The sequence below is a fragment of the Saccostrea cucullata genome, unplaced genomic scaffold (genome assembly GCF_032062105.1).
Source record: "Saccostrea cucullata isolate Sc308-1 unplaced genomic scaffold, CSIRO_AGI_Scuc_v1 ctg482, whole genome shotgun sequence".
Taxonomy (NCBI): Eukaryota; Metazoa; Mollusca; class Bivalvia; order Ostreida; family Ostreidae; genus Saccostrea; species Saccostrea cuccullata.
The window spans coordinates 4268-24565 of NW_026932110.1; the positions used below are offsets into that span (position 1 = coordinate 4268).

Consider the following 20298-nt stretch of genomic DNA (forward strand, 5'->3'; position numbering starts at 1 on the left):
GCTTTCAAGTTTGACACGTGCTTTACCTGTGACAAGGTGTTTCTGGGCATGCTATGATTTCTAACCTATTGACTTTTGAATGACATGTACAAGATTGGGCATCCATATTTAACGTCATCAGTATTGTTAATGGCATCTCCCATCGATTAAGACACCAAGAGCATGGAACCAGCACTATTTTGCTTGTTTTTCTCTTGAGAAAATTATTTGTTGCATGCAGTCTCAGGAAATTTCACCTTTTTTAATTGCATAACCATGATTCTGGTTAATTTCAAAGCTTATTTTGAAGTAAAACAACACACAAAAAAGCTACCATAAATCTGTATTATTCTGTTCTACAGTCAAAATGAGAATGCACATACAGTATACTCAGTAAGTCCGTGATAGCAGTAGTTATATCCTGCAGTAAGGCTCCTATACACATGGTTGTTGTATTCATACAAAATGACTATATACATGGCATTGAACAAATTAAAAAAAATCACAGGCCTAATTTTGGTAAAAAGAAACACAAATAAACAAAAAACATTCAAAATCTGTAGGTCAGCCAATATCCCCTCTTTTTTTCTTTTTGTTCAGAGAAAAATCCCTTTGTACAAGCTTAAGAAAAAAACACAAAATGTTAAGCAAGAAACTGGGAATGTTTTTGTTTCCAATATAGACCATAAATTACAAAAGCAGGATAGCATGCTACATTAAAGCTAGGGAGGACATTTTCCAAGGGTATATTTACATGGATATTTCATGGACATTCTTTCTATAATCCTGCAATGAAAACCAAATTTGATAACCTGTTTTTCAATTCAGACTGACACTTTCCTATTAGTAACCTTAAGATTACCCAAGGGGGAAAAGTTAGATCCATAATCATTACTTTGCAAAAGCTTGGAAAAAAAAAAAGAAAACACCTAATACTTTACAAAAATAATTACTGTAAGGGTTTCCTCTACTTGCCCTGTACTTTATAAATCAGAAATTAAAAAAATAGGATTTAGTGACATTAAATTAATTTGTGTTTAGTATACATGTTTCAAGCTGTTTTATACACTTGATTATTTTTTTCAAACATTATCTAACCTGATATGGTTTTCTATTTTAATGCCCAAATTACAATTGTGGATTGCAACTGCAAGATTTAGGTTGTGTAAGAATATTATGCAAAATTCAATATAAAAGTTGGTTCATGACATTTTTTCATATGTATTACATTTTTTTAAATTATGAAAATGGCATGGTCAGTGTGTTGAGCAATTATCTTTTAATCTGGGACTGAAATATTTTTTTTTATATAAGCATCCATATACTCTGCTTTAACATCACCCCTAAGCAGCATTTTGAAACCTGCCCTCGGTAATAAGAAAAGGGATTTGCACCAAGATGACCTACAACCTAACTCTATTGCAGTATCTTGCGAACACAGTGGTGAAAATAAAATTTTCCCATACACATTGCACAACACTCAAAGCATATAGCTAGGACAATTCTATACTAAAGACTTAATAAACAAAAAAAATGTAAAAATGTACATCAATTTTATGTTTTAAAAAATGTTTCCTCTATCTGAGTAGGGCGTCTCTATAGAAGAAGTCCTATCAGAGAGCATTCCTACAACACGATACAGATAAAATGAGCAGACACAGCCTCTGAGAGCCAGATATAAATATTCAGATCTTTGACAACACGACGAGACATTTCTCTTGTAAGTTAAAATGACATACATGTACAATCCACTATATGAATTTCCTAGTTCCAGTTCTAGCATTTAATCCTTTCTAGACATGGGTTATATTTGTGAATAAGTTTACTCATGAAATCAGTAACAATATGGATACTAAGAAAAAAATTGATATTACAAAGAGCATGCAATATTGCAATCAGTAATATAAAATGCTTCCTCGAAATAAAAAAGCTCAAAATGGAGAAGACAAGCATAGCTCTGCATGAACATACACATAAAATTAAATATGTTAATTTAAATAGCCCATAGGCTGTCACCCTCCCCACCGCCTCCCTAAGACATAGCAATCCAGCTTTCTTCTCCAAAACTACATACAGAATATCGAAAGTGATAACATGTCAAAGATCAAAAGCATGTTTCCTGCCCGGAAGCTCAGTATGAAAACACATGCTGTCAAAGGCACAACATCTTAGCCATCAGAATAAAAGACGCTAAAAACCACATAGCATAGGAGGTTTACAGTATGGAAAAGTTCAAAGATTATACACACAAGTATTGCTTTAATTGGTGGTCTTCAGTACTTCTACTTTCCGCAAATGTTTTCACTTTAAAAATCATTAATGAATAAAGCAGGATATTGTTTGTAATGCATGTATCAATGCAGCAAATCACATTCTGTCAATGAACAAGCAAATCACTCTAGTGGCAAGTGTCTGCTGTCTGGGGCAGATTCCCGACCGTTACACGAAATCTCAGGATAAACTGTGTGGAAGGATGAAGCTCTGGAATTATGGGCTAGCTCTAGATCGTGCTCTCTTTACTCTCCTTCTTTTTGGACTTGGAGAAAGATGGCATCCTGAATTTGTTCTTTTTCTTCTTTTTATCCTTAGTTGGAGATGGCTGATCTTTTGTTGGGGATCCCTGAGGAATACAGAAGCAAAGGTTTATAAAAATGAAAAGAAATGAACCTATGTCATAGCTATACTGTCAGGGTCATCACTGGAGACCAATTCTATACAATTCTTCAACTGTAGACAAACTACTTAATAGAATTAGAATCAGTTAGATGCAATATGATATAAAATTATGTTTCTTGTATTATATGTAACATGTTTGTCTGAAAATAGCTCTTCAGAGCTACATGCAATGTTTTCTGTTGATGTTGATGACTTTGAATATTATCTCATGTTTTTTAAGAGCAATCAACAAATCCGTTAAGTCAGATTCAGAAGACAGGGGGATTGTTACCTCTTTACTGCTGTGATCCTCCAGGTTTTCCCCTCCGCTGGCGCTGTCCGTTGATTTCAGCGTGTCGGACTTAGAAGGAGATCCCGGCTTATCATCGCCATTCACCTTGTGATCTAAAAATAATCAGGTAAAGTCATCAAAAATAAAATACACCTTATATTCATAGCAGTACACTGCTCAAAAGTTTTACAAAATAATTCAAATGATTTACATAAATAAAACTCTCCTTTGAATAAAATGTAAATCATATAAATATACATATATATATATATTTTTTTATAAAATTAACAATACTGGAAAAGATTTTAAAAAAATAAACACATTTTTCCAATACATCTGTTAAGTCTATATTCTTTGACAAAAAAAGAAGCATTAAGCTGCTTGCTACCTACAAGAAGCGATAATTTTTAGATGTAAATGAGTATGATATTAATTTATATAAAACTACTTTCATATATAATGGAACAGCTATTCAACAAATTAAAGTAATTTATCTAAGCACTGATTAATTTTTTCCACCTAAATCTAGAAAATTATGATGTTAAACTCTACAGGATACTGTAGATTGGCAAATAATCACGATGGTTTTAATTTCGCTATGTTCGCGATTCATCTTTTTTCCGCGAAAGTAAACCCATCGTGAATGTTATTATTAGTTTTTAGAAACGTTTAAATGCTTGTACGAAATTTGAAATTAACTTCTTGTAGCGTGAAATTAAAACCATCGCGATTGGTACTTTTTGAGACATCGTGATATTTCAACACCGTGGAATTAAAACGATTTACAGTATTCTGATCCAAAATTATTTATAATTGGGAACGAATGAGTTAATATCCGTAATACCTTAAGTAAATCTTTAAAAATATCAAATTAGTAAAATTACATAACTGCCATGAATATTAACACAATTCTTTACTGTTATTATGTTAAATATCCCCATGTGAGTGAAACCTTCAGTGCAAAGCATGCAGCAATCGGCTAGAGCGTGATTTAACACTTACCACGCGGCCAGCGATCGGATTTAGATCGTTCAAAGTTCTTCTTTTTTAACTCATCAATCACTAAGCAGAATAATTTATTAAATAATTTTTTTCTTTCCAGAATTTCATAATTTCAATTTTTTTTAAAAAAATAAAACTTTTCTTCATTCAGAGATACCAAACAGTATTACATCTTTGTTAATCAATACATAAGATTGGATACAAGGATTTTGTTAACCTGTGATGCTTACATTCTGGACTACGAGGCGGCTCTCGCGCGGAGTCCGACCGCTGTAACTGGGATCTCTTAGACTCCTCAGTCTCTGTTTACATGCAAAGCAAAATAGATACATACAACATCCAACGTGTTAGCTACAAGAATTCTGTGTTAAACATCACAACATACAAAGTTATAAATAACAGACTCTGCATCTATTGGATAAAATCTCTCCTCTACCAAGACTGGCTGAAGAGGTGAGATGTTATACATGTTCCAAGACGTCAGTACATACATTATTGACAGAAAAATCAGAAGTGCAAAACAGAAATACACAACATTATATAAATGCCTCTTTTAATATATTCAGTGCAAAACATAGACAATGTATGTTTCTTCCACAAAGAGAGGGTGTATAATATTAGGGTTATACTGTTTCTGAGTTACTCTTTGTGTAACTCATTTTCTGCAAACTATGAAGAGCTCCAAACAAAATGAACAGGCAAGGTCTCTATTTGAAATAGACAGGGCATCTGCTTTGCACAGACAGGACCTATGCTATGAACAGGGAGGGCCTTTTCTCTTCTAAATTAATACTATTTATTGGTTTTATTTTCAACAACATGGATTGAAAGTCATTCGTCAAAGAGTCTTGTCTGTTCATTGGTTTGGATTATGCCCTTATCAATGACCATCAACCATCAGAAGTTTTGACACGAACCCTTATTATTGCTAGGGCTCCCATAGGAAGAGTTGAGTATGTCATCCACATTTGTTTCTCTTGAGGAACCAAGAGAGCTTCTAGATGATCTCTTATTTCTGGTAACTATAAAAGCAGAAAAGGCAAGGCATGCTAACATACATAGTATATAAAGCAAGTAAGGCTGAAAGTGTGAATAAAGCTATTGGTTATAGAAAATGAAAAAGATAAATACATGTACACATACAAATAAGGAACTAAATATTCTGTATAGTTTAATATTTGTAGAGGTTCAGTTTATTAAAACAAGAGGCCCACGGGCCTTATAGGTCACCTGAGTATCTTGTAAATAAGAATAAATGCATTTTCACCATATAATCAATAGAGCCCCGCCCTAACACCAGAACCCCTGACCCTGGGGCCATAAAATTCACAATTTTAGAAGAGGCACTCTTGCTCATCATAACTATGTACTTAGTTAGTTTATTCAATCAGAGAAGAAGATTTTCAAAAAATAATGCATTTTCACTATATAATCCATAGAGCCCCGCCCTAATACCAGAACCCCTGACCCTGGGGCCATAAATATCACAATTTTGAAAGAGGCACTCTTGCTCATCATAACTATGTGCTTAGTTAGTTTATTTGATACCCTGAAGCAGAGAAGAAGATTTTCAAAGAATAAATGCATTTTCACTATATAATCAATAGAGCCCCGCCCTAACACCAGAACCCCTGACCCTGGGGCCATAAAATTCACAATTTTGAAAGAGGCACTCTTGCTCAACATAAGTATGTACTTACTTAGTTTACTTAATACCCAAGAGCAGAGAAGAAGATTTTCAAAGAAATAATGTATTTTCACTATATAATCTATATACTAGCACCCCTTACCCTGGGGCCATGAATTTCACAATTTTGGTAGAGGACTCAATGCTCATTACATTCATGCCAACAGTTTGCCTGCTTGATGTCCAGGAGTAAAGAAGAAGATTTTTAAAGATTGCACTAATTTTAGTGGTTTTGGCCCCACCCCTCAGGCCCCAGGGGGGCAGGGAACATGAAATTCACAATTTTTGTTCCCCTTCACCCGTAGATGCTATGTGCCAAAATTGGTTGAAATTGGTTATTCAGAGAAGAAGCTGAAAATGTTCAAATGTTTTAGGTCACCTGAGTTTACTCAGGTGACCTAATAAAGTTAATGTTTGACTGACTACCATCTACAAAACGTACTCCTAGTCGTAGTTGCAACATAGCCATGTACTAATTGAAAACCCCCGATATTCCCATCTCATCCTTGGTGTATATAAAAGAAAATGAGAAGTTAGTAGTGCCCCCATTGTATGCAGATTCCTTTGATTTTTTTTTCCTACATTCAGATGTAAATCTGAGCAAAAGTAAAATTTCTGTTCCATAGTTGTATTATATTGTATTACATTTCAATGTGCATGTTTATATATAACCATCATAATTTTTAAACTTTTGACCAAAAGAACAACCCTAAACAAACTAATTAATAGATTAAGCTATGAAAATTACAAAGCTCCCAAACTTTATCTTTTTATCCATGAAATTCATCAGAAACAAATAAGATGTCTATTGTAACCTCATCCCCTTCCCCCACCCCTCACTTATTTTCTACAGCCCCCCCCCAATATACTGAAATGAGACAGGAAGAGGAAGTGGCATCCATTGCTATGAGATGTGAGCTAGCAGATCTGGAGACCTACCTTGGAAAACTAATGACTACCAACCTTTGGCTGAACTATTAGTGGCAGGAGATAAAGGAAGTGATGACTCATCAACAAAAACATCGTCGTCATCATCAGCTACAGGTTTGGGTGGTTCTACTTGAGGTTTAACTACACAACAACAAAACATGCCAGGCTATACATGTACACTACTACACCATTACCAAAGGCTTCATGCATCACAAGATCTCTCTACTGTTGCAGCTGTTTGTATAATTACATCACATTTATAACACAAGAAAATTCCTCTCTTTTGTAATTTCTTTTGACAGGATGACATAGAACAGTACAAAAAACTTGAGAGTATATTGTTTTTTTTTTTTTGTTTTGCTGCAGCACACCAAAACCCATTAATCAATTCAAAAGCAATGTTTTGTCAATATAGAAGATTTGCAGGTAATAAGCCTTGAAATTAACCATTACATATATCTTTCCTTTACAACCTGTTTTATTACATCAATTAGAAAATCAGATTCTTTACTGCTTTACAACGCGTGTCAACCAGAATATCACATTGATAGAGCAGTCAATCTGTGATACTGTGTGGTTTATATTTGATTATCTGTACAGTCTATATTTCATAATTTAACCTGCAAAAAATCCAAATTGACAGACATAATACATCTGTTGGCATTGTTAATGGGGAATGGGTTTACACGTTTAAGACTACACTGGATGACAATTTGTTGCAAAATCTACACTAATACAAATCTGTGTAAGTATGCAACACATATAAAGTATTGCAGTGCACAAAGCTTCTACTTAAATTTTACACAATGCCTTTCACCAATATAAACAGGTTTAGTTCTTTTTATACTGTATATATACTATTATTATAATTAATATTCTTAATACATTTGTATATTTTTCTAATTTTATAAGCTTTGATAAGATAAGCGAACTCCTTGTTGATCTGTTGGTTATATACAGTGGAAGGAATCGGTCTCCAGCCAGACCCTGATTCAGTGCTTCACTAGTCTATATATAAAATCTATCGCTATTGTCCTGGTACACATCAACTTACCAATGCCTCTCTGGAGACCATGTGTGTCATGTTAAATCTTTTTTAAAAAATTATATCATTTCTTTATCTAAATTGATGAAAAATTTTCCAAGGAACAATAAAGGGTCCCAAAACATTTTCCTACAAAAATGTAGGGTCTAAACTCTAAATTTGCATGAGTTTGATAGTTTTCTAGTCCACTGCATTGACAAGCTTCTAATAAAATTAAAACTAAAGGCATGCTCCTACAAGTTGACACCACTACCAATCCTAGCCAGGTTCAAACGGTTTCATGCACCATCAGCAGAACAAGCTATGGACATACATCATCCCTTCATCAACAAAATATTTCCTCAGATGAATTTCTTTAACTTTTTTAAAAAAAAGAACACTAAAGAAATCTGAAGGAGGAATACCGGTACATTTGTTGACAACAGGTAGCTCATTTGTTCAATAAGACTACATTAAAAGCCTCTAACATTAAGGGCATTCTCCTCTCACTCTAACATTGATGGGGAACACATTGGAGTTACCGTACCTTCTACAGACGGTTTCTTCTCTGGCTTTTCCTCTGGAGTTGGCTCTGGTTGCTGTTGCTGGTGAATATTCTGCATTCTCTCCTCGGTTGAGATTAATTTCCCATCAGGCCCCGGTTCTAGAGATTCCTCAGTTGGAGATGTCACTGAAATAATTCGACATTACAAGTGACTCAGCTCACAATTTCTTGTTCTTTTAACTTTTCTAATTCAGATGTAAATATTTTCAATTATTGCGCAATAAACATACATTTTCTTGAAGCTGCTCCTTATGCAGAATAAAGTTGAGTGTTCAAAATAGCATTTTTTCAATTCCTTATTAAGACAAAGTATTGCTCAAAATAACTTTTTTTCTAATCTCAAACTTTCAGGTAGAGCACATTATGTACTTACTTCCCATCACTTTTAATTAATCTAGTTCTCTACTGACCTGGTTCCCCTCTGGACTTTTTCTCCACCTCTACTTTGTACCGGTCGATTTCGTCCTGGGTCATGTTCTCGAATGGATTAGCCTGGTACTGTGATTTGTAGACTTGTACGTTGTGCTGTTGGTCACGCTGTATGATGCCTTTAGAAGCCGCCCCGATCACAATCACACTGTCTCCCGCCATACTCAGCGTACCATCCTACATCAATAGACCGCCACGTTATAACAGGAGAAAAAGGGTCAAATGAAAACAAAATGATGAGTATATTACAACCTCTTAAGATTTTGATGTTAAAAGAACTAGTCAAACTGCAAAAGATCATTTACCAAAGATGACATTTTGTTCAGTATAAAACAGGGTAAAAAAAAAAAACAACAACACTGACAAATTCACACAGTTTAAATTTAATTTTCTAAAGCAAAATAGTTTTATTTTTCTTAAAGAGGCTTTTGTGCTATATGTATATCTTAAAAAAGAATTTCAGTTACTTTTCTTTATCAAAATAACAAAGAATCATCTTTTGTGAACAATTCCTGGGACAAAAGCCTCACCTGTGTCAAATCATACTCTCCATTTCTAAGGTATTACTTAAAGTTTGTGATTGAAGGTGATTCTTATATTGCAATTTTAGGCCTTAAATTTTATTTTCAGATGATGTAATGCATAAAATTTATGCATAAACAATGATCTTTGAAAATACAAGATAAGCATTAAACATCCTTCATTATTGTTTACAAGATAGCCCCACTGTAGACCTGAACTCCCAACACACTGACATGTATATTTACAACACTGGTAAAGGGCTGATTACTCATTAAAATAAAAAAGAAAGTTTGCCTGATTTGTGTGAAAAAAAAGGTGAAAGGTGAAACATACTGCATTTTTAACATAAATCATCTTATCCAAACAAATGATCTTAAACTCGAGTTCCAAAGGTCCTGCAAACATGTCTGTTAGATGTAATTATCCTAAAGCCCTATAAAAATTATATAACTGAGTTACCCTCCTCCATGAACCCAAACCCAGCTTATTTTTTTTAAAATTTACTGCTCATTATGTAGCAATTTATTTAAACTAAGGAGCTCAAAATTTTAGTTAAACATTATCTATCTGCAGACTAAACAGGAACAAACAAAATAATATTTGTCTTTTTCAAACTGTTTTCTAGCAGGAAAGCTACTCCCAACATCACAAAGTATGCCAGGCATGGGAAAGAATTAGTCAAGGATCATCTCTTATAATAGTCACAGGATTTAATTTTAAAAATTCTAGAAATAACTTAAATTGCAGTCCTAACCCTTTTTCATGTGCAGTACCTGCTTTGTGTACAAGTTTGCTGCAGGTGTTATTTTTTTAATTAAGCTTGCTTGACACACCTCTGAAGTGTTAAATTGGCTAATCTTTGTGTGCTTCAGTTATTCTATGTCAAGGTATGTTATCTCACCTTAGAGTATAATGCATAGCGCTGGAAGGTTTGAGAGAAATTACACTGACACAGTATAGAGAAATCATTTAAAATCATCAGAAAAAAAGCAAACACTTTGATTCTAATGTAAGAAAAGCAACCTAGACACAAACTCTACCAAAATTCTGATTACATGATAAAGAAGATGTGTAGGGAAAATTTTCATAACCAAATAATTTATCCATTATTTCAACAGTCTTGTGACTAATGTGTATAGTGTGTTCCTACTTACTCAATATGATTGACAAGTTAAATACCCCAGTCTTTGTAATCTGGATTCTGAGTATTTTTAATGATTCTGGTTTGTGTGTATTAGTTTTATATCTGAACCATTTAAATGGAAAGAAAAAAAAATCAAAAGCTGCATCAGAGACCATACCTCATATTTTCCAGCCTTAAAACAAAACATTTTCCACACATTAAATAAAATACCCAATGAACTAAAAATATGAACAATTCAAATATAAAACACTGTATATGTTCCTTACGATGCTTCATATCTTGTTTCTTAACTCAGTATATGAAAAGAAAAATCTTTTCATTTTCTTTTAATCTGCATCCTATCACATACAAAAATTTTGAACAAAGATCATCCATTTGTGGATGTACTGAAAAGCTCCTTCCTTTTTAAGTTTATGTATTTTATCTCTTGATTTTTATTTAATTTCCTTGGTATTTGTTCTAGAAATCAAATTCATTCTTGTATAGCTCTACTTCTACAATTTACAGTATTAAAATACCTGTTATGTCAATAAAATAAACATTACAATAGATCAATTAATATGACGGTTTCTTATGAATATCATCACATTAAGTCTGTGTTAGTATTATGATAGTTAGAGATGAAGTAAATGACTTACTAGTTTGCCTTCCTCCTATGGTGAGAATAAAAAAAAAGAAGCATTTCATATCACATCACAAAAGTCAAAGCTAAAAACAATAATTTCATATGCAAAACAATAATCAAAGCTTAATCACACAGCATGTAACACTGGAGTTAGCAATCAGTTGGTGTGGCAACACAATAATATATTTAATTTCAAAAACACTGATACTTCATACATCATTTTTTTAAAAACTTAAATCCAATGATATTTTTCATTGCCATTAAAAACTCCTTAATATGTTTAATGAAAGGCACATATAAAACTTTGTAGTGAAAGACATCGAAAGCTAACAGATGCATAAAAACAATTTTCTGAGTAGGAGTGAAATTCTGATGTATTCATGCGTTATCAGTAACATGATGCCCGAGTCCCTGGGTGTACAGACCTGTAATTTCTGTGCTTCCTCCCACGTTAGCCCCTCCAGAACTCGCGACTGTGGCCCAGCAGTTACTTTATCTTCATAGTAATCTTTCCTTATCTGTCATAACAAAATCAGAAATAGGTCAAAACTGTGATTATGGTGATGGTGGTCAATGACTTTCAGGGCCATATGACCCTAGATGTTTTACACGAGATCAGCTTCAAAATGTCAGTACATAAAGGTTCAATGCAGTAATACTGATAAAGCGAAATGTGAGGCTCCAAAATGTGTGCTCCAACACATCTTAAATTAATAATGGTTGAATATAAAAGTATTTCAACAATTATCTTTCTTATTATATTCCAGAAATACATTTCAAAAATTATTTGCAGACAAAAATGTTTCCTTTTATTTACAATCATCATGTACAACACTTTGTTACCCATTACTTACATCTTTCTGTTTTTTCTTGAATTCTTTTGGATCTGACCCTTGCGGGGCAAACTGGTTGGGATTTTCCAGCTTTATAGGTGTACCTGAGTTAGATGGTGAACCCTCTTGTACCCACTAAAACAACAAATATAAGATTTATACATACATGTGTATGATATCTTATTTTTAACAGTTTGGTGGATTTGTCTTCCATTTTTTTTTTCATCAATATAATGGTTCCATTTTTAAGGCCAAAACTTTTTTTTAAATTCTGATTAAAAGGATTATAAATCATGCAAGCCCTTAATTAAAAATTATTTGTGCACATTTCACAGTTATGTTTTTCTATATACATATGTACCTCTTTTACTTTGAAGGAAGCATGCTGAGGTGACTGTAAGTATTGTACCTTAGTAATCTTTTTAGGGTTGGTTGTTCCAGTTTCCTCCAGTTCTTTCTTGACATAAGTATTGGGAGAGTTTAACCAACCGGCTTTGTAGTGCTGTTTCTGTCTCTCAATGGCTACTTTAATTGGTGACCTAATAAATAAGTTTACTAATCATTCACTTTGACCAATTTCTCACTTCTCTGAGTTTACAATAGACAAATCAACATTTATTCTGGAGGAATTTTCAAGTTATTTGACAGTTACTCATTGTATACAAGATTTACAAAAATTTGCATTTCAAGTGTGAATACAAATAATTTTTCTCTTTAAGATAAAGTCACATAAACTACATCTTTCACTGCATCTCTAATACATGACTTTCTCAGGAATCTTTGTGAACTAAAGCATGTGTAGTGGGTATCTTACATATATTTGGAGTGTTCATTTGGTAGGTGGCATATCTTACATATATTTGGAGTGTTTGTTTGGTAGGTGGCATATCTTACATATATTTGGAGTGTTCGTTTGGTAGGTGGCATATCTTACATATATTTGGAGTGTTTGTTTGGTAGGTGGCATATCTTACATATATTTGGAGTGTTCGTAGTCTCCATCAAACACATAAGTAAATGAACTAGAGGCTGGTGGGATTTCTACATCATCATTACATTTCTCTCGCTTGGCTTCCAACTTGATGATTGGTTGTCTGTATACAAAACCTGTCCTATAACCCTGTAAAAACAAGGAACATTGACATTTTTATTCGAAAGTTAAATTTTACAAAAATCATTCATAAAAATCAATGAAAATATTACCTGTGCTGGGCATTCATTTTAAAAACAAATAGCACTTTAATTCAAAAGTCAGTTAAAAATTGGATAAAAAGGTTTTTATTTAAGGTAATTCAATTTTTTTCACAACTTCACATAGCATTTCAGAAAATCTGTAAACATGTATCCAACAATCATGTCTCCTTTACAAAAATTTGATATTCTCAATCATGCAGACAATGTCAGTGTAACACAAATTACATGTAACTTGTTTTATCAACTGATTTAAAATGGAAAATTTCAACTGATAACAATATTAAACTAAATGATTCATAAAGAATCAATCATACACTTGTTGAATTACCAATTAGACAAATCAAGGACGTTATATCATGGTTCAACTGAATCCCTATTGGACCAGTATATGATTATTGTACTTACAGCATTATCCAGCTGCCTCATGAGAGCCTCGAACTCTAACTCCCCCGTCTTCCATTTCTTCCCGCTGGTATCCACCCCTCCCCCTCCCTGACTGCCAACGGCAAACGTCTTCCTCCGCACTTCATCATCCACCAAAATTATGTTGTCTAAACCAGCTGGCAAGGCTTTAATCTACAGCAAGTAGAAATCAAATTCAAGTTTTGTTGATATTACTGTGTTTCTTCTGCATGTTGAAATAAAAGTTTTCTTTTGCAGGAAAATTCTGTTCAAAAGTACTTTTTATAAAACCCAAGCAGTTTTAGCCATTTCATAGCCTATGTATAATTTAGCATGATTTAAACTGCTTGTTTACCATTCCTTCTATACCCACCTGTGATTCACAAGCTGCCATAACATTAAATGCGTAGTGGAAGGCTTCTTCTATAGTTGTACCACAGGCTACAACTCCGTGATTTCTTAGAAACATAATCTACAAAGAAATCAGAAATAAAAAGAATAATTCATTTCCATCTACTGATAAGGCTTTCAATTTTTATACAGGAATTAAAACATTATTAGCTATGTATTCACTTATGACAAACTTTTTATTTAAGGTCAGTATAGTTACTTTATTGTTTGGTCCTAGGTGACGCTGCAATGCGTCTCTTTCCTCTTGGTCGACTAGTATTCCGTTATATTCATGGTAGCTGACTTCACCACAAATAAGGGCTTCCTGTGACATGGGCAGAAAACCGCATTTCAATGTAGAAACCTGAAATATGAAACCAAATAATGCAACAATTGCAGACAATAAATCAAAAGTCAACATTTGAATTATGTATTGTTTTTAACAGAAAGGTTTAAATGACACAGAAGACTTTAACTGGCACATTTTTAAAATGAGTTTTACGAAATAATTAAGAAGTCAGGGTTTTTAATTGTATTAGCAGTAGAACAAGCTTACAGCGACAGCTGCTGGAGTGTGGAGATGAATGACACATCTGAGGTCAGGTCGTGCTTGGTGGATTGCCGAGTGAAGCGTGAAGCCAGCTTTGTTGATGCCTAATGTTGTTGTTCCTTTCTCAATCACGTCACCCTGCATGTCAACTTTAGCTAGTGATGAGGCAGTTATCTCCCCATAGTTTAATCCAAATGGGTTCAGCAGGAAGTGCTCTTGTTCTTGGTTTATCCTGACCTGTAAACAAAATACTACACTGTGGAAATAGGTGCAAAACGATCTTATTATTATCAGTTTCTACATCAATGCCTTATTAAAAAATGATATCTAAAACAAAAATAGTACATCCTGTGGACTTCTGTGCTACTTTTTCAATAATGAGCAAGAATAAATTTCACAATTTGTCCTATCAGCAAGTTTTAATAGTTTGTATTTTACTTACACTTACATGGTTGTTACTATCATTTACACAGACATGTTTGTTGCTATACCTACTAATAAGGTTGTTGATTTACTTACACTAATGTGGTTATAGATGCCGTGTCCCCAGCCATACATATCCACCAGTCTGTAACAAGCTGCCAGTTTACATCGGAGGAGCTTCTCTCCCTTGGAGTACCCCAGACCTTCTGTTCCTTTGATGTCATTGATGGGGATAACTGGGGCAGCTGTCAAAATTAACAGACATATATAAGACAAAGTCTGAAGATATATAAATATTTACCCAGATAAACATGCTCATTTCTTATATTATTTATTAAGACAATTTTTTGAATCACTTAATTTTTTTTATAAATTTATTTCTACTAAACTATCAACTGATGTAAGAGTATGTTTCAGTGGGACAGAATTAATTTAATGCAAAACAAACATCTGAAACTACAAATACTACATATATTTACTAATATAACAAAACGTCTTCTAACAATATTTTCATATTAAAAAAATCCTTTTTAGGGTATGAAAATGTACCCCAGTTGGAGAAAACCTTTAGATATGGGTAGGTTTTGTTTGTACGACAACACTGTTTAGTGTTTACTGTGCACTTCAAGTATTTATATCATTCAGTATGACTAACTCTACCTGCAGGTCAAAACATTCATTTTTATTCTGAACATTTCGGAGTGATACTTAAACATTAATATAATTCAGCTCATAAAAACCCCCACAATGATAAGACAATATTTTGGTTACTATCCCACACAAATAATGAAATGTAATGAATCACTGGCTACAAAAAATCAAGTGTAAGTGTGCACACCAGAGTAGACAATGTAAGCCTTGCCTTATTTAGATTCTGCTGCTAAAGCTGTTCATGTCGGCTGACATAACATTTTATTGACAGAGATCAATAAACAAACAGAAATACACATTCTTTGATCCAAAACCACATGCAAACCAACTAATGAATAATTCATATGAAATCAATATCTGAATGTTACGGCCAGACAAAACAAGGAATTAGCCAACCACTTAAGGAGAAAAGAACATCAACAGGTTTCTGTGGAAACTAAAACTTCATAAACCGGCACGAACTTAGTAATAAAGTCTCTTCAATTCTGTACAATAGACCTGCTCTATTCAAGCTCTCCATTATTAGTCATGAAAATCTAATAAATTACATTACTTTAACATGTTTAAGGGCCAGAAAAACATGTTTCAAAAGAATTTCACTCATAAAAATTTAAGTATCATGAAGATAAATGGGATTTGACTGTTTTACTAGGCACAAAGGAAATAGCAACAGTCAATGAATCTTGTTTGTTATACATTATCTTTCTGACCAGGTTACAACACAAGATCTGACTAATCCTTAAGGTGCAAATATCAACATCATAAAATATACCACTCTACTGCATTACCTAAGTTATCTTTTTGAAAGAGTATATCTAGAGTAACACATATAAGGTTGTTAATTCCTCACTCTTAAGAAGAAACATGCTCAGACTCTACATAACATTATGTCAAATGTATATCTGCACAAGGTAGTAATGTAATATTAAACTGACATCATTATGACTTCATATATGTTATAAAATTTTAATGTGAATTAGTTAAATTTCTATTAGCTATCAGATGACCATATTAATTTTGCATTAGTCTTAATTACCATCGATTTACTTCATATCAATTCACTGCTAATGAATCAAAAATTTAATGCATTCATGTAAACAGGGCAGTATACTGAATGTTTACTTGCTACCAGACATAACATAGATGTATATTCTGCCATTTACAGCTTTACTTGTATGTTCTAAACCCATTGCTTCTTTTTACTGATTCAAGTTTTTATTTTAACTCTATGATATGTGGGTGTAAGACTTGTGAAGTTTTAAAACTATACATTGATTAAAAAAGCATTCCCTCTTGCTAAAGATCACACAAAAGCCATAATTTAGAATCTACACTACCCACAGAATGCTTCCACAAAAGTTTCAGCTTTTTTGGTCCAATGGTTCTTGAGAGGAAATCTTTTTAATGATCCTACCCTATTTTTGTCTTCTCTTGATTATCTCCCCTTGTAAGGGGGTTTTGACCTTGACATTTTAACAATTTAAACTCCCCTTTATCCAAAGATGTTTTGGACCAACTTTGGGTTTTTGAGAAGTTGAAAATTTGAAAAGTTTACAGATGGACAGATGGTCGGCAGACAGACATATGTATGACACTGATACTTACTCCCTCTGCCTATGAGTCCTGACTGACCCTTGGAGTGGGGCAGCAGCAGATCTGTGATTTGTTGGAGGGCCAGAAGACTAGCAGGGTGGGGACCAGACTTGATTGTTTCCTCCACCACTTCTTCCAGCTCCCGACGAAATGCTTCACTATTGAGGACCAGGGACACACGACTTCTGTCGTTCATCTGACGTACATCTTCCTTCACCTCGGCCGGACGCATCATCTCTTTAAGGTATTCCGGGTCATCTGGATCTGTCAATGACAATTTATATTGTTTTAATAAAACATGAATTTATATAGTACAACTAATACAAGATTTTTTTTTCTGTTAATTTCTCATGCACACTACAGGCTCTGGGATCATAAAACATTGAGCTCACTTGGTATGTATGGTGGAAAAAAAGAGACTGAAATCAAAAGTGAGCTCATCTAAGTATTATGGCCTGGAAGCCAGATGTGATGCCTTCAAATATGTAGGGTTAACTGGCTAAAATTTAAGAAGAAAAGGTGCAATCTAATTTTGGACACATTTCAAAGAGTATCTGTACTCAATTAACCTTCAGGTCAAGGTCACATGACATTATGGTCATGTTCAATGTAGTGTGGGGATGTCATATCCCCTTGTATATCAATTGGTCAGGATTAAACTCTGTTGCTAAGAGGCTGGAGACAGTAAATACCATTATACATGTACCAATTTAAACACTTATTACATTGATTTTTCGACATCCAATTTGGGTCCGAATATCGGCCCTTTCCCCTCTCAAAAATAACCGACAATTTCTTTTCCTTTTTTTCCCAACACAAAAACGTTGTTGTTTTTGTTATATTGAATTTTTTACGTACGACTTATCTAAAGTGGAACGCTTTTGTTCTCAGTCACTTAGACTCTTAAAATAACAGTTAGGAACATCAGATTACTCTAAGCGTTTACAAGACCTAGAAAAACACATGGGTCTCCTTGTGAAACTTGTGTGTAAATACATCGTTAGAAAGTATAAGATGCATGTTAGCTGGGGAAACATAGCTTTATTTGTAAATCCAAGTACATAGTTCTACAAGAAGCATCCCTGATACCACGAAAATCAAACTGTTTCTACATCCGGCAGATTTAATTAGTTTTGCAGAGAAAAATTGCAGCATTTTGTTTAGCTAGGGTAATTAGAAAGCTTTAATAATTACATTGAAAAATACATGATGTAGTAAATCATGTCAGATTATTCTATCTTAGACCATGGCTATTACAAGAAGGATTTTCTATTATGTCTACCAATATTGTCAGAGCAAAAAAAAAGGAAATACATGTATACTGATATAGGTTGGTCAAAGACAACTTTCAAAGATTTTAAAAAAGGTTAAAAATATAGAAACTGTTTAATTTATTGTTTTGTAGTAAATATATTGATAAATGATGTTACCTTAACTTACATAGTTTATTTTACCTGCCAATTAAGGTTACATGACAATTTTTAAAAATTTTCCCAATTTGATACAAATGTCGACAATTTTTCCCAATTGTAAAGGCCCAGGCCCCTTTTAAAAAATGTAGAAAAATCACTGCTTATATGAGTGAACAAGTTAACACATTATAATCCAGCACTTACACTATACCAACAGTCAACTGATAATGGATGGCTGGAACACCACTATCAAGCCAGAGCAATATGTAGCAAAATTTTTTGCAATTTCCATATTTTAAATCTTCCAAAATTTATCATCTTTATCACAGAATATTTGTTTCTGGGTGGGGGTTCCTTGATAATCTTATTTCCATGAACTGGCCCTGACTGATTATGGTACATTAATCGTCTTCATTCTATAAATAACTACACTTCTTCTTTCAAAGTTCTAGGATGATTAAAATAATGACTTCATATAGAGTTAAAAATAGAAAATCATGTCTGATGGTTTAGATAGGAACATGAAAAAAAAAGGATTTCTTAATTTTATATGCAATAGTTATAATACATTAATTTTATGCTGCATAATGGATAAACAGTCACTTTTATTTAGAGGTACTAGTCTGCTTGAAAGTGAGTAAGAAGTTGTGCCAGCTATATTTGTCAGCTGACTCAGTAATGAATTGTTATTGATTATCGGCATCATTTCTACATGTGGATCAAGTTTCAAAGGCCTGCAGCTCTAAATAACATGAATATCAATCTACAACAGACATAGGGAGACCAGAACAAATCTCTATCACTGAATTCATCTACATATAAACCAGCCACAATCCCAGAATTTATTTAATTGATTTGATTTACAAGTTCATTATTTCTAAAGGAATGTAAATAAACAGCTACACTGATATACCCCCTATTTACAGTTCTTATGTAACTATAAGAAAACAGTGAAACATTTTTCAATGCTTTGGTGACAATTGGACTGGAACTGTTAAAATTGACTGCTTTCAGCCATCTTGAAAGACAGAGACAGGAAAACTTTAAATAGAACCTTATATAGAAATAAATGTTTGGTAATTATATTTTTTAACTTGTGATCTCCCCATTTCAAAAGTGGGGAGTTGCTTGAAAGTCATCATCAAAGATTCTACTGTGCAGCTTGATCAAAAGAAAGATAGAATTGTGTGTGCTAAAAAAAATTATACAATATTTACATAATAAATGATGCATAGTTTGAAGCCACATGACATTTTCTTTGCTGGGATGGTAACATTTTATTAAAAATAATCATTTATTAATGCACACAATATGGATTTGAAGCTTTATTAATACATGCATTACTAAGGGTATAACAAAACAGTCTGCCTTGGGTGTCAGTTTGTACACTGGTCCAACAGACCAACTGTTTCCCTCAACCCTTGTCAGATACTTTTTGCATAAAAATGCTGTCATGTTCTATAAAAAGATAACCTCCATTATACCACACATGGTCTTTTTAGGGTACCCCTCTAATACTGTCCAAAAAATTTGTCATTTTTCAACCTCCTATATAGTTAACTGAGGTTCAATGGAGGGCCTGTGTCAGTGACATCTGAGGCAATTACTGGAGGTATCATTTAACACACAGACCCTCAGTCTAACATTCACAGGTCATAGCAGCCTCTCTACAAAGTCTTCCATTTTCTTAACCCTCCCTTCTCCTAATAAGCACATGACTTCAGTGTACAAGTAAGGTAATCTAGCTCTGAAGCCTGGCAAGTCTAAAGCTTTTGGTCAACAATAGCAGGCTATTAACTCCACACAAAACGTGTGACATCACTGATAAGGCAAGACAAGGGCCACCACATATCTGATAACAGGCATCTCCTGCTGTCTGGGGCCAACCAGGGTCAATCTCAAAACACTCTGTTCTATGTGGTTAGAATCAGGGGATTTGGGGATATTTTTCAATTATAGACAAGAGAGAAGTAATCATAAAACACAGTTCACTGCT

General features: G+C 33.6%; 1 protein-coding gene across 15 annotated transcripts in view; it reads right to left on the minus strand.

Moving 5' to 3' along the window:
* Positions 1-305: 305 nt before the first annotated feature.
* Positions 306-20298, minus strand: part of LOC134234463 (alpha-adducin-like) — a 31196-nt gene continuing 11203 nt past the window's right edge. For 4 of the 15 annotated variants that reach the window (XM_062716520.1, XM_062716522.1, XM_062716521.1 and 1 more), the window contains 19 exons: positions 16903-17154; positions 14743-14891; positions 14230-14460; positions 13894-14037; positions 13657-13755; positions 13287-13457; positions 12662-12807; positions 12097-12226; positions 11709-11822; positions 11280-11372; positions 10868-10882; positions 8545-8740; positions 8117-8260; positions 6579-6686; positions 4846-4950; positions 4159-4230; positions 3929-3988; positions 2927-3039; positions 306-2599 (listed from right to left, as the gene is read on the minus strand). In XM_062716520.1, the coding sequence (XP_062572504.1) occupies positions 2480-2599; positions 2927-3039; positions 3929-3988; positions 4159-4230; positions 4846-4950; positions 6579-6686; positions 8117-8260; positions 8545-8740; positions 10868-10882; positions 11280-11372; positions 11709-11822; positions 12097-12226; positions 12662-12807; positions 13287-13457; positions 13657-13755; positions 13894-14037; positions 14230-14460; positions 14743-14891; positions 16903-17154 (2462 nt within the window). In that variant the 3' untranslated portion in view covers positions 306-2479. The remainder of the gene's footprint in view (positions 2600-2926; positions 3040-3928; positions 3989-4158; positions 4231-4845; positions 4951-6578; positions 6687-8116; positions 8261-8544; positions 8741-10867; positions 10883-11279; positions 11373-11708; positions 11823-12096; positions 12227-12661; positions 12808-13286; positions 13458-13656; positions 13756-13893; positions 14038-14229; positions 14461-14742; positions 14892-16902; positions 17155-20298) is intronic. The other 11 variants (XM_062716519.1, XM_062716525.1, XM_062716524.1 and 8 more) reach the window with 11 other exon arrangements.